This window comes from Epinephelus lanceolatus, chromosome 9 (assembly GCF_041903045.1).
Source record: "Epinephelus lanceolatus isolate andai-2023 chromosome 9, ASM4190304v1, whole genome shotgun sequence".
Classification (NCBI taxonomy): Eukaryota; Metazoa; Chordata; class Actinopteri; order Perciformes; family Serranidae; genus Epinephelus; species Epinephelus lanceolatus.
The window spans coordinates 14,157,558-14,173,587 of NC_135742.1; the positions used below are offsets into that span (position 1 = coordinate 14,157,558).

At 39.4% G+C, this 16,030-nt stretch overlaps 1 protein-coding gene across 1 annotated transcript in view; it reads right to left on the bottom strand.

Moving 5' to 3' along the window:
• The window catches only part of tmem8b (transmembrane protein 8B), a 58,365-nt gene that overhangs the window by 19,438 nt on the left and 22,897 nt on the right, over positions 1 to 16,030 (bottom strand). Inside the window, exons 7-9 of the mRNA XM_033618707.2 lie at positions 7,578 to 7,674; positions 6,864 to 6,987; positions 442 to 584 (exon numbers count right to left, since the gene is read on the bottom strand). Coding sequence (XP_033474598.1) covers positions 442 to 584; positions 6,864 to 6,987; positions 7,578 to 7,674 — 364 coding nt within the window. The remainder of the gene's footprint in view (positions 1 to 441; positions 585 to 6,863; positions 6,988 to 7,577; positions 7,675 to 16,030) is intronic.

Here is a 16,030-nt window from a genome sequence, read left to right on the forward strand (position 1 = left end):
ACCTTGCTCTCTCCCATTTTCTTGTCACTCTGCGTGATGTATTTTCCAACAAATTAGACATTCTTTGCCGCAGTGATGACCCAATTTCCTAACAGAAAGTTTTATCTCGTGTTGTGTGCAAAAAAGGCATTGACTGCTAAAAATCACTTCCAATTATTAATTCACTGTCACACTTTTAGCTAATTATTAATTACTAGTTATTAATTAAAAGCACTGTTGAGTATACACCACAATTATTTCTCCACTTCTATCAAACAACTTGGTTTGTTTTGTTGGTAAGTGGCTTCTATAACTGGGTTTAGTGAATGCAATTTGAAAATAAAGTGAACATTAAAGTAGAATTAAGAACAGACATAAATAGAACAACTAATCTGAATTTAGTTCTCATTCACAATGTGCACAAATTCAAACAAAGAGGAAAAAAACACACTTAATTATTACCTGCTTTGCATTCACACGCAGCATAAAGGTAGTTGTTGGTGCGCAGGAGCTTGCACTGTCCATATGTGCCACAGTCATTGATGCATGGAGTCAGGTATGAGCGCATGTACACCTCTGCGGTGACATTGGTGCACGCCTCAAATCTGGAAAAGTCACAGACAGGCAGAACATTAGGTGAGCATGTGGAACTTTACTGCAGTGCCACTGGTGAATATAGGTACCTTTTTTTTTTTTTTTTACCAGTGTGAAGGTAGAAATGTGCTACAGTTTCTCTTTCTCCTTTCACTTTCTCTCAAGATAGACTATTTAATTTGCAGGTAGTTGTTTTATATTGTAATTTTGCTCTGTCATTCAGTCCACCACTTTGATTCAGACTGAAATAGCACAACAAGTATTGGAAGGATAGGCATCAGATTTTGTTCTGACATTCATGTTCACCATAATGAACCCCACTGATTCTGGTGATCCCCTGATTTTTCCTTTAAGCCTCGTTTCCACTGAGCAGTACAGTACAATTCAGTATAGTTCATTGCGCTGTTATTCTGTTTCCACTGTGAAAAGTTGTGGATGTTGGGGTACCTAGCACACAGATCTGGTACTAAAAGGTGGAGCTGTCAACACTGCAGTCTGTTGACTGGTCAGTAGAGGACGGTCACTCTGCTCAGGGCTGAGTTGTGGCTGGTTTTGAAGCTCATGTAACCACTGTTCATACTGTGGAGAGTTTTATTGCTGTAACTATAAAATGAATGGATGTTTTGCTGCCACTTGTAGCAACTGTAGTCAGAAAAAAAAATAACTGAATTCACTTTTAAGGTGGAACGTTAATTTGTAATGTGAGGACGTGGATCAGTCAACACACCTTAAATTTCATTGTGACAACTTTGACCATTGCTTTAGTTTTTATATGACATACACTTTTAGTAATAAGTGGATCTTCAAATGTTTAAAAATACTTAATTTCGACCAGGTTATGTGAACTGCATATTCTAATTCTCACTTGGAGAAAAAGAAAGCGTTGCGGAGCATTGTTCCTGTGGGCTCCGGCAACGCTAAACCCCTGAGCTTGCCTGAGAAGGGCTAATTGCACAAACCTGCTATTTTTGAATATCACATGGAGAGAGACTCTCACTGCAGCCTGTTCTATTTTGTTCCAAAAATGATGGCGTGCAGCCTCGTTCTGTGGACGATAAATGAGGTGGAGACTTCCCTCTGTGTCACCAGTAATGAGGAAATACAGCGAGTGCTGGACAGAGCAGTGAGTGACAACAACCTCGCCCACATTTAAGGGTTCTGTTTGCAGTGGAAACACTACGGTCTAGGTACCATGTCTGAAGGGTTACTTTCGGTTCCAAAGGTACCATACTGAAAGTGTTTGGTGGAAACGGGGCTTTAGTGGCACCATGAAGTTCACATTTGCAGTTTTGTATAAGATGTCTCAACAACTATTTGATAGACTGCCATCAATTTTTGGTACATTCATGTGCCCCTCAGGATAAACTGTGACAAGTCTGGTGATCTGTTCATGTCACACAATCATCAGGTCAGAGTCCTTAGTTTGTCCAGTATTATGGTTTGTGGCCAAATACGTGGTATTTTTTCCCAGCTGAAAATAAAGACGACTCTACGCTCTATATTATTAGTATCATACTACTTGTAGAATTAGACTGCAGTTGAGGCTGCTGACTGAGGATTGTTTCCAACTCATGTGATCCAATTATTCCCAGTAACTCCAGCCAATTTATTTAATAAAGACAGTTGTAATCATTTCCGAAATCCACAAGTCTTGTGTGATGAAATATTCTGCTTCAATCCCTATTTGCTGGTGTTTAAGAACAACAGCTTTACAGTTTGCTCTCCCACTTGCGGCACACAAAGGGAGGCCCACATCTGTATCTACGGGGTGATCCAGCTGCAGTCTAAGAGCACCATGAATTACATTTATCAATTAAAGGTCTAGTGTGTAGGATTTAGGGCAACTTGCTTGTGCTGAACATGAATGGCCCTGTCTAGAGCCAGTGTTTGATTTGTCCATTCCAGGCTACTGTAGAACAACATGGCAGACTCTGTGGGAGAGGACCCACTTTGTATGTAGGTATAAAAGGCTCACTATACAGTAACAAAACCCAGCAATTCTTATTTTCAGGTGATAACAAACCAAAACTAGTCACTGTGAGCACGTTGAAATGCTGACATTCAGATTTCACTCAAAGCGCTGCCAAATTACAGCCTCTCACAGAGCTGCCAGTGCGGCTGCAGACTCTCAGTCTTGTTGTTTTATCTGCTCCGGCACTGCGTTGAAGATCAAAAGGTCGTTTTAAGGGTTGTCAGATGTCAGACAACTTTACTCTGCTAAGCTTGTGCGATCTCCAGAAGCAATTACAAAAGTAATTTTCTACAAATTATGCCAGTGCTTTATAGACCAACAAGGAAGCCAGAGTTCTGCTGTGATAGTTTAACCTTCATTAAGTATCTCAATTAAGTACTCTACTCGGAATTTTCCACAATACTCTCTACCTATGATAACAAAGAACTCAAGTTTTAGTGTCAGCATCTCCTTTATTTGTATTCCTGTGGAACAATTTCAGCCAACAGATACATATTTGTTAGGAATTTCACGGCCCGTTAGAGGCTGTTGTTATGCATCGAACTGTAACGTACAAACTAACAACTGCACACAGACCTATACGTCATTTGTTAATCTCTGATACTTCATAGGATAAAAGAAAAAAACACCCTGTATATTTGTGCTTTCATTGCATCTTTTCTAATTGCTACGTTATACAATCAGTCACAGAGAGTGAAACTCCAGGAGGTAACAAATGTGTTTCTTTGCCTTCCCCCAGAACCCATTTTTTTAATTGGCACAGCTGCTCGCTTCTTAATCTTTAAGTTATATCACTCAACTTAATTGTAGCCTTGAAGAGCACCTATCGTTCATACCACCTCCTCTCTTCTCTAACAAGATCTGATTAATTTAGCATGTGTAAATTTGTGGAAATCTAACACATAGCTACGTGAATGTTTTCCACATTTTTCTTACCTCAGCAATGCTCTCATGTGAGGATGAGACCATGTCCCACACCATCTGTTATTATTTGTTATTCAAATTCAAATGGAACTCCCAAGTGTCTGGCGAAAAAATCTGCTTAATTTCATTCTGTTCACATTTTCTTGCCATTAAGGGTTTCGGCAAAACAGCTCAATCTGCTGAATAGCTAATACTTAAGAACTCATGAAAAACAGTGCGTTGAACAACTTAATGGAAACATTTTCCCCACTTCTTGTCTTTGCGACATTTCTCACAAATGACTTTAAACAACCCTCGGAGAAAGAGCGTGCATTCATCTGTGCATTAAACTGTGCACACAGGTGGAGAGAACAGTAAAGATAATTTCTAGTCAAGAAAACACAAGAGTTGTGCCCTTTATATAAAAACCCAATATATCTTGTAGGTGCAATGCATTATGGTCTGCTTAACATACTAAAGGTGGTAAAACTAGTTTCTCTACCTCCTTTACGTGAAATGTTTTACCTGTATAAATGGTGAACCGCACAGGAAGAAGCTACTGAATGTTTAAATGTCTGAATATGCCAATGTACAAACATGAAAAATCTGCTTTTAAAATCTCAAAATCTAACTCCCCTCCATGTCATATGCTAGGTGTGGACCAGAGGCACATTTATGAAGCCAATCCTAAATTAATCTGCTCAGTGACAGATGGGAGAGGATGTGGCTGAACGAGGGAGGCAGCACCGTTTAAACAGTGAGCATGGTGTCTTCATTAGAGCACTGAATTATTCATTTTTGGTAAATAAACTAGTGATTGTTATACAAAGATGTTTTTAAGAAAAACTGAATGTCCTATTTTGCAATTGTCTTCCTGTAATTGACAGCAAATATTGTCTCACAGGTTGCTTTGGGGCACTGGGACCGAGCCGATGAATTGATAATGAGACTGTCAAAAATTTATGAGTAACAGTCATTCAGCTGGTTCCACTGAATTTCTGCTTGTAAATGTTTTGGAGACTTTCTGGGGCTGACTCCTACAGAGCACACGATTTACACCATTGTCTCCATTTTAAAGGTATAGAGGACAGTCAACATTTTGGGAAGTACACTTGTTCGCCTTCTTGCTGAGAGTTAGACAGCACTCTCATGTCTGTACGCTCAATATGAGGCTACCACTAACTTAGCTTAGCATACAGACTGGAAATGGGGAAACAGTTGGCTCTGCCCAAGGGTAACAAAATCCACCTAGTACCTCTACAGCTTTCTAATTAACACTATGCTGTTTGTGTAACCTGTATGGAGATTTGTTATTTTTAAACTCGGTTGTAACAAAATTGCCAGGCAACCAGCAGAGATTTCGGGAAGTTATTAGTCCCAAATAGTCCAACACATAACACCCTGTAAAACCTCTAATTGCTGTTTTTACACTTTGGATTTGACTGGATTAACCCTTAGATGCATAAGTGGGGTCAAAAATGACCCCAGGGGTTGTTTTTCTTCAATATCTATGGAATTAAAAGTTTTTATCATTTCACATTCCAGGTATTCCTCATAAAACATGTTTTTGACATGAGGCCATTTGCATTAAAAAAAAAATGTATATACATTTTAAGAAATTGTTGTTTTTGTATCACTACCCCACTCTTCCATAAGTGGGGTCAAAAATGACCCCAAGCATTTCCTATGGAATATCAAGGGTTAGACTTAAGAATCTTTCATTCTTATCGACTGTGACTGTCAGGTATACATTTACTGTCACACTTACACATCTAATGCCAACAGTCTCAAAACCCAGGAGGATTTTTATACAGCAACATACATCTAAGTATTATATTTGTTTTATATCTTGGAATACATATGACGTTATAAAATATGAACTTATTTTCCACATCCATGACTTTTGTGTGATAAAGTATACTATTATTGTCATCAAATTAGCCTTGCTTAAGTTTATCACATAAAACGCATTGATTCTAATTGGGGTCATTTTTGACCCCACTTATGGAAGAGTGTAGGTATTGGTAAGTCATGCATCTAAGGGTTAAACAAACGAGATATAGTGTGTTGATCAGAGAGCTGTAGAGGAGAGTCCTGCAGGGGTCTGATTTCCAAGAACCAGCATCGTGACATGCATTACCACACCTGCCCTGCCACCCACACATATGACCAATCAGTTCCACAGCCCACAACAATCTGCCAACACAAAATCTGCGGACCAACTAAGTGGCAACCTCCAGGGCTGAAAAATGAAGCCAACACAGAAGTGCCAAAAACTGTAGTTCTTTGAACGGCCACTTGAGGCTGGCTCTAGAAGTGAGTCAATCCCCATAGACCCCCATGTTAAAATGCCCAACTTTACAGCAGAAATAAACATGTTTACAGCCTCGTACAAAAAACGGTTTTGGTCTCTATAGCTAAGTTCCAGTTTCATGACAACTGTACGGGGGATAATTTTTATATAACTCTCCTGTTTACATTTTATTAAGGCCTAAAGTTATGCATAATTGAAGGTGGGCCACTTTGAGTGACAATAGTGTCCTCACTTCTAAGGCAGGTCCAAATATGGTCATGTCTTGCTCCAAAAACTAAGATGGCGACGGCCGAAAATGCCAAATTCTAGGCTTCAAAAGGGCAGTTTACAATCCAGTGGGTGACGTCACGGTAGCTACATCTATAGGCCCACCTGAGATCCTATAATTATCATGCACTATTCAAATAATTTGGATAAGCAGGATGTGTAAAGTGACCATTCTGGGACATTTCATACATATCAAACTGAGATAATATATTCAAAAATGAAGGTAATTTAGAAAATGCAATTCAAATGAATATTTTTTGCTTGTTTCATAATATTAAGCAGCACTTCTCCATTAACATGCCTGTTAGTAACGCACCTGAGTGATGCAGCCAACAAACAAAGTCAGCATTCAGAGGATTAAAATCTTAAAACATTACAATAAATTATTATTTTTATTTTAATATATTTATCATCAAAGACAGGCGATGCAAAACTGCATGTTCTTTTTTCACCCAGAACTGAGCCCGGATATAAAATTAAGACAAATTACCACCTCTGTGTTTTGCGGGTCACCCACCAGGTGCCCGACCTGATGCAGGAGTCTGCTTCAGAGGTGATGTTTGGTGGATTCTTACAGTCTTTATGCTAAGCTAAGTTAGCTGAAGTAGCTTCATATTTTGTGTACAGACATGAGGACAGTATCAAACTTCAAAATCACATCAATAAGCATGAATAAGCATATTTTACCAAAGTCTCAAACTTGCCCCTCACAGACATAAAAAAATTTCTCAGCAGTTCAGCAGTTTCTTTTCATGAATAAATGTAGTTGAGTGAAGTTCTCCAGTGAAGCAGAGTGTAAGTGTATACGATTAACAGATGTCTGTAGCCACTCACCCATGCTCAGTGGCACAAAGAGAGCGCAGACTAAGGTACCAGGTGCCTGTTTGTGGGTAGGGAATCCTCAGTTTGGTGATATTAGCAGAGGCGTTCAAAGACAGGAAAAACCCAGCCACTGATTCTGCAACAGAAGAACACAACGATGTAGCAGTGAGCTTAAAACCTAAGGAGCTTTCCACTTATGCAGGAAAAGCATTAAAAAGAAGAGGTCTGAAGATTACTTACATCGACTCACTTCTGATATTTAAAAACATTTGAAATTGTTGAAATACAGCAATCGAAATACAAATACTGGGAAAAAAAAGCTGCAACAGGAGTGTAAACAGGAATGCTAAATGAAGTTCAATTGTCAATTTAAGTGTAAGCAGTAAGGTGAAGTATCAGTTGAATTTAAAGTGCTAACAGAAGTTGAAGATTCACTTGATATATCAGCCACGTGGAGGTGATAAACTGGGCTTGAAGTGTCAGTTGAAGTAGAAGCCCTGATAGAAATTAGCATCGCTTCAAGTGATTAACTAAAGATGATGCCAGCTGAAGTGTTTGCTGAAGTTTAAGCAAAAATTGTGAGTGAAAGTCAAAGTTTTGTGGTTTGTAAGTGTTTTTGTTGTTCAAAGGTGAAGAGCCTTGCACTTAAACTTAATTATGTGTGATATTAGTATAGACCAATAAACACTTTATTTATTCAGAGGTTATTTTGTCAGAGATAAATACCTGATTCACATTTCAATGATGAGTTTTCCCGTAAGAAGAGAGGCATCCCGTGGTTCAGGCAGCCAAACACTGTGACATTAGCTCCTTTCAGCGACGACTGCAAGAGGAAACAAGCAAATGTCACCCATCCATCCAGCCATCAGCCATCTGCTGCCATCACGCTGGCGAGCTAACACCGTTCATGATTACCTCAGGTCTCATTTCAGCCGTGAGATGGTAAACTTTAAAACTAACAAATCAAGTGAAACTGCTCTCCCCCTGTCTGCCCGAGGCACCTAAATGAAGATGTTGGCAGTTTATCTCCTTAAAGCATCAATTATACATTAACACGCTCAGGCATTAAAAAAAAAAATCCTGGAGAATTATTCAAGCGTTGGGAGCTGCATATGCTTATACAAATTGGCTCATTCTGCAGAGAGGTGAAAGGAGACCACTACAGTCCAATTTGGTGTATCAGTAAAAGGACAACGGGAGCACAAATAGCAGCAATAAATTACCGCATGTGTTCATAAAGTATCAGTGCGCACTCATGAGTTTCTAAATTCCCCCTAATTTATTCAGTATCTCTGTCTGTGGGAATGAAGAGCACTGAGATGTTTTACAACTACCGCAGAGAGTGTCCAACTAAGTTACTGAACCTGAAGCTGCAGGTCAAAAATAGTAAAAGTCCTTATTTTCCAGATAAAAACTGCAGAACAAGATACAGCACTTTATATTCATTTGCTTTGTGTCCAGAGGGAAATACGCTTGGTGGTAAGGATAACTTTAGGCAATTATTTCTTGAATAAATAAGATTTCTATCGCCACCCCGCAGCACAAAATGAGCATAATGTATATGCAGGGAGTTGGCAAAGTTGTTGATTAATGCAATGACTCAACAAACACCTTGCCAGGTGCTGAGATTTCAGGCTTCCTAAACTCGCCATCTGGCCCGTACTCTCTTGGTAGTAAGACTCAATCACGCCCACTGGCATTTCGAGATAGTCCCTCCCTCCTCCTCCCCACATCCGTCCCGACTCTGCCCTACAGTTTGAGGATGAAGGATTGAGCAAGAAACACTCGTGGATGGATTACCAGACAGACTGAACCAAGCTCAGGGGCTGGAAAGGGATCAGGATCCCCCCCAAAGTCAGACTCTTTATATGAAGTGACTTTTATTAACATTTCGGGTTGGTAAGCTGAGTCAAAAGTAATTAATGGTGGGGAGGATGATAGAGGACTTTTTTTTAGAGGGCAGTATTGGACCCCTCTACTTGTTAGAGTCTAAAAACGGATGTTCTGTCAAAAAAAAAAATTGGTAGGGAAAATAAACTCTGCCAGAAATTCATCTCTACCAATGCTCAAAGACAACATATAGGGTTGGGTACTGTTCATATTTGAACTGATACCTGTACCTCGAATTCAGTACTGGTACTCAACAATATCTTTTCTTAGTACTTTGCTCTTTCTGTAAAAACAAAAATGTAATTTTTGAACAAGCTGCAGTCAACAAGTGATTCTGCCCTTCTGCTCTTTTCTAATCCCACATAGAGTTAAGTCATCTCGTCTCTCTCAATCTCTGTTTTGACACAAATATGTGGAATAAGTACGTCACTTATAAAAACACAATCCCAAGCATCGGTGATACTGGGCTATTTCTAAAATAAAGTAGAAAATAAACCAGATAGACCCAAACTTGCAGCGCTGCAACAATAGTTTCAGCTTACTGGGAAGCCCACAGAGCTCTATGGCTGGCTTCCCAGCTCAGGGGCACTTTGCAGCGCCTCCGGCTCCTTTCTGAACCAAGTGGATCCTCAGAGCTCGCGTTGTCTCCGCCGTGAAGTGCCCCAAAGCTGGAACACTGGCCACGGAGTTTCGCTGATGGCTGCACAGTACTTCCGTCTCCTGTCTAAACACAGTGTTCTCACTCAGGTGCACTCTTAGGTAGTGAAATTTGGCACAGATTGATTTAACATGAATCAGCACTCGGTAGTACATATGTTATTCAGTCAGTACCTACAAAACCCTAACAACGACTTTGAAATTTTATAAACATATTTTAGTTTTCCAGACTTAAATGCCATAAATTTAAGCTCAGCCTTCAGAATTAAAGTCTTTAATACTGGATCACTACTGGTTGACAGTTTTAAATGATCCTGCCACATGTTTCATGCCCACCACCACCATCTCTCAACAGGAAACATATCAAATTAACCCTATGGGCCCTAGGCGTTTTTGGGGTATTTTTACTGCCTTTACTTTCAAGCTCATATCATATATGTTTTTTTTTTTTTTCAGGACAATCTGGGCTAACCAGATTTGCCATCATTTCATGTCCTTCTATGTGCCTGTATTTTATATCATTTTTTATATCAATGAAAAAAACAAATCTGTGTGACTAAATTCTTACATTTTTACATGTATCTCACCATAGCAAGTTGGAAGAAGACATATTCTGCCATATATGAAGAGGGGAGACTCTCTGGAATCTGGCAATATAAGAACCATGATGCTGGGACATTCTGTCACTTCACAGTTGTCCAAAACATGTGGTTTGTGCCAGGCGGACATGATTGCCAGTATTTTTTCATTATTGCAAGAAATTCCATTGACTCATTCACAAATCAAAAATGTGTTTTATCTGAAAGAAACATGAAATATTTACATCTAAGATCATAGAAAAATAGTCAACCAAGTGCAATGATGTCCTCCAAGATAATATTTGTTTTTCAGTTTCAGTTTATACTGGGGGAACATTTTGGCCGTTGGTGGGGGGGCATGTGTCCCCCTCAATGTATATGGTGACTACGGCCCTGTCAGCATGCATAATTAGGCTGCAGTTGTCTGGGTGCGCAAGGGTGAAGTGGCTGGTCTTGTCATACAAAGTTTGATGGAGTGTCAACTGGACAATATGGAGATATTTGCATCTTGAAAGCCGGACTACAAATGTGGATAGACAGGGAGAAACACACGCAAGCCTAAGATGTGGTAAGATACGATATTCCTCACTATATAATGGATTGTAAAGAAATTTGTTAGGTTTTTATTTTGTAGACACTTGATCTGTATTTATAGCGTGATGGGATGACAATACAATGATGTGTGTGGTATCAGTGGAAAGCTTTGCTCCTGCGCTTTCATGTGATATGCGTGGTATTTCTGTGCGAGCCTGTGTTCGCGAGTAATCCATCCAACAGTAATGTGTGTGCAGAGCTGTATGAAAGCTCTGTTATACATCATTTTAGCGTAAATTTATCATTTTTTTTCGCTGTGAAAACATTGGACTACCGACAAGTGCTTGGCCTTCACGGAAAGCTACAGTTCCGCTGTTTCACGTGATATGCGTGGCTTCTCGCTATGACGCACGGTTGCGGAGAAAATCCACAGAGAAGAACAGGTGTGAATTTGGACGCACTATGCGTCGTTCGGGCCCATAGAGTTAAGATTCTCTCAAGATAGAGATGATTAATTTTTTATATTTTTGATCCGTCTCAAATATATCAACTGAACCACTTATCTGTGCCAAGTTCAAATTAAGATTTTACTGATAACTCGATCCGTCTTCTAAATTCATATAGCACCATCGTCTGCATAAAACTTTAATCTGTCCAAATTTTAATTTATGACAAAATTCCAGCAAAAACTAATGAGACTCCCATCAGCTTCAGATGTACTGGGTGGTAAGTGGTGCGTAGCAAAGCTGTGTATGCTAACTTACTAAATCAGCAAGGTGAATATGGTAAACATACATGTTAAACAGGCTGGCATTATCACTGAAAGCATGTTAGCATGTTGATGTAAGCCTTTAGTTCTAGTACAGCCCCAGGAGCTAGCCTGAGTGTCAGACTGAAGCTCCCAGAACCTTCAGTCTGACATCGCCTCCATTGAAGGCGATTTGAAGGGAATTTGATTTTTCCCTAACCAATCAGTAGAGATCAACGACTCACCCAGAATCTGACGTCATTAGTATCCGTGCCTCAGGGGGGTAAACAAGCGAGCATTGCCCGTTTAAAATGTCTCCGTCGTGCACGCCTAGCTGCATCGCCATTAAATCCAGTTTAGCAGCTTCCTTAATTTGGTCCTCCATTAACGCGAGTAGTGGCAAAATACCTCAATAGCATCGTTAATGTGGTCTGTAGGATCTGTAGCGGTCGCCATTAGCGTGGCGCTGATTGGCTAATCACTAGACCCGCCCCCACCCCCAGCGTTCATTGGTCCGTCCATCGTTTGGACGAGATAAATCGCAAATTCATTGCAGTATGCCAGACCAGAGATGCAAGCCTACTCAGTTGAGTGGGCGGGGTCTATGGTCTGGAACCAGGCTATCCCAGGAGCTGCTAGCATGGCTGTATAATCTAATTCTTGTTTTGCTTTTATTCAAATAAGAGTAATAGTCCTAAAATATATCGGCCCACAGAGTGGTCCATGGATATTGTTTTGCAGGCCAACCAGGAAGTTAACGTCACCGTTGTTCCACTGACAAAAACCAGTGGGATTTTCCACTGGATTTTGGATCATTGCAGAAAATAAACTCTGTGGCAAGCAAAAGTTCACGATTACACATTTTGTTCAGCAAGATAATTTTCACAAAGGAACACGACTTTTTTGATTACTGAAGCGTAAATGCAATTGCTATAAGTAAAAAGCTAACGTCAGGCTATAAACGAACTAAATCATGGTCACATGACTAAATGTTGCCACTACAACAGTCTCATTTAGCCCTTTTTGAGATACGGGAAACCTTTAAAATTCCCAAGTGGGGTATTTACTGCTGTATTTTATCTTGTAGAACAAAACATGAAAAATCTCTGAAGCTAACCAAACCTAAACAAAAATCCATAAAAAAAAACATCACCTTCAAGATGAGGGAAAGGGAGTTGCAGAAATACTAACTTATTACTAGGTTTTAGACAAAACAATATTTCGTTTCTATGATGATTAATTTTTTTCTGCATGATATACCTGGACCCCATTGTCCCAAAATCTGCCTTATTAAGCCTGTATGACTGAGAAGCTTCATGTAAAGAGACAGCAAGAAGTAAGTTCTCCCAAAGTTGTTGCCCCTCCCCCTGGCCTAGATAAAGTGACACCTAAAACTGAGCCAAAAAAAAAAAAACAACAAAAGGAAAAGTATTTTTTTTTGTATGTGTGTTGTGGTTCAAAACATCTCATTACTTGTTTTTCTTGGCACACAGTAAATCGAAAGTGATGACATCACTGTGCATGAGGAGGCACGCAGGAAGGATCCAGCCAAAAATAAAATAGGTTTTTTGGACACTTGTTTTCTTCTGCCTCGAGCAATTAAAACAAAGACATAAGGATAAATAAACACGCCTGTGGTCACTTTAACTATATGAAATATATGGTGTGATATCATTCCTCTAATAAATCAACATCACCAATAGTCCTGGAAACATTTCTATTTCAATCCAAAATGAAATCCCCCAAAATGAAATTCACAAACACCCCTATTTAGTGCAGAAGCCAGAAAATAATAATACCTTAAATAAAATTCTTTTTGATTACGCTCATGATACAGGTCTGTTCTGATCGGTAACTTTAGAATTTACTCCCTGATGCTGACATTGTATTGAATATAAGCTCAACCTTAAGAGTTAAAATCCCTAATACAGTTTTAAATGATCCCGCCACATGCTTCATGCCCACCACCACCTCATCCCCACAGGAAACATATCAAATTAAGATGCTCTCAAGATAGAGATGATTATTTTGTGATATGTTAGATCCGTCTCAAATCTATCATCTGAAGCACTCATCTGCTGTCGACACCAGGAAATGTCTTTGTTTCGACTCCACTCTGCCTGTCTGTGCCGAGTTCAAATTAAGATTTTACCGATAACTTCGGAGGCTCGATTCATCTTCCAGCTCCGTCTCATATGATGTGTCCTCAAGCTGGATGCTGACCCTGCTCCCTGTACCTATGCTGTCCGGTAACAAGTGATTCCAAAAGGACTTCAGTCGCTTCTTAAAATACCTTTCTGTTGTCAGGGCATTGTTGGTAATTTATGCTCGGCTCTTGGTGTGCTCGCCTGTTTTTCTTTTTCTTTTTTTTTTTTTTTTTAATTGTGTGCCCTATTTTAAATTCATGCCTGGAATTTTGATGTTAATTTTGTTTGGGGTTTTATTTATTGCTGTTACTTGTAAAGCACTCTCTAACATTGTTGTGAACATTGCTACATTAATCATGTTTAATATTGTGATTTATATGCCTGATCCATTATGCAGCTGTTAGTTAGAGATTGTGGAACGTGAGTTGCAGAGGCATAATTCAATCAGGGGCGCTATCTTCCAACAATGCAATGCTCAAGGTTACTGACTGAAGCGAACTACTGTAGTAAAAGCCCCAAAGTAAACATCCCTTAAAAACAACTGCTACAACAGGACAGACTTCTGACTTCAGTGCTCATAAAAATGCTTTCGATGAATGCCAGTTCATCTCTGTTGTGTACTCATGTGGCTTTTTGCTTCCCTAAATTTCCCAGGAGTTACCCTGATGACATGTGCCAAGCAAGACACAATGCCAACTGATGCAGAGACACGATGAATGGATGAAGCTGGCATGTGTACTATATGCTGCACATCCCAGTGCTCAAACTAATTAAAATAAACTCTGTGATGACTTTTAATTTTGCTCAGTAAAATATTAATCTGTCTTGACATTTCCCCCTCTGAACATACCAATGAAACAAATTAAAAATTGTTTTGAAACAGTAGTAATGCATTACAGTGATAATATTACTTTTTGTTTTTACAAGTAATTCAATAAAAATATGATATAACTAAAACTGATATAACTTCAGTAATAATATTACAGTTACCCCAAAAACAAATAACTTGTTACAACCTTACTTCTGGTGTCACCTCCCTACTGAGCACAATCTTAAATCTTCTGAAAAACCTACAATAGCACAACAAAGTAAAGCTCTTGCAAATTCACGCCACCAAACGTGAGCCTTCCTCTGTCACGGAGGATGACTGTAGCCCCACACTGGCTCAACAACCACAACTGGATTTTAACATGGACAGCAGCAGGTTACGAGAAAGAAAGGACTAATAAAACTGGTGGCTGGATATGGTGGATAAAATGGTGCCTATCTCCATGACTGACTTTTCATCTTTAAGACAGATCCTTGGGAAAATACCACTCGCAGGCAATATAAGACCCCCAGGTAAAAAATCATTTGCAAGATATCTATCCTTAGCTGCACTAGCTGGAGATAACTCTGACATTTACACAGAGGCACTCATGCAAAGTCTGGATTCTGAGGAGATAGGACACGATTACCAATTTTGTGGAGTGTGGAGTAATATAAAGCGTATTGTGACAAATTACTGTTGGCAAAAAGTGATAAGTCAAGTGATAATATTAGGCTACTTTTCAGAAGTGTAACAAGTAATGAGTAATAAAGTAATTTTGGAGTAACGAGCCCAACACTATTAAGTCATAATTTAGACAAATAGATTAATGAGCAATGAAGGAATAAAGCATACTACATTTTTTGTATTTGTCTATTTCTACATTTCTTTATTCATTTATCTAAATCTATACATTGTAGGGCTGCCCCCTAATAGTCAACCAAACGTTAGTTGACCAGAAAGGTCATTAGTCGGCAAGATTTCATTGGTCGCTTAGTCGCAGAAAAACAAACAAACAACGTGAAACTCTATTAGGAGCTGCGTCTTGTCAAAATAAATCAAAACCTATATGACTGGACCATCTTGGAATTTAATTTGAAAAGACAGACACAGGAAGTGTCCACGCTCAGCAGTCAGATATGTTTCCCTTCTTCTGTAAATATTCAGTCTGATAAATACGGAAAAGCTGATAATTCTAGTGCAGTGCTACCAGCAGACAACAGGCCTAGAAGAAGGTCAGCTCTGCACTCAGGACTTCAGGTAAATAGGCTATACGATGCTTGTTAAGGTTGCTTAGCAACCTCAGACGCAACCTGCTGCTGTGCTCTTGCAAGCTTGTACAAAAAAGGCACAAAAAAGCACCCAGCACCAGACCTCGTGTTTCCAGGTGGTTCAAGACGCAGCATGTGTACGGTCTCTAATTTCCAGGGCTGGTACCTGCGGTTATTCCACAGGCTAGTTAATAACATGTTGGGCAGGAAATCCAAAGTGTGGGATCATTTTGAGAAGGTGAAGGACGAACCCAAGGTGATATGTAAACTCATCTTCATTGGTCGACTACAAACATGACGTATCATCTGAAACATGGAAGTAGCTACATGCCATTAGCCCACAGCGTCATTAACAGGCAGCTCGCTCAGTGTGTGACGTGCACTTGTAGATAAAATATAGGCCTATATTAATGAAGGTTCATTAGTACGGTTTTGTATTTCTCTGTAATGTAGCACAGTGTTAACAATGTTACTGATACTATTCTTTCTCACACCTTCAACTCAAACCATTGTGTTGCCCCGCCAAAAATATATTATTTAATAATT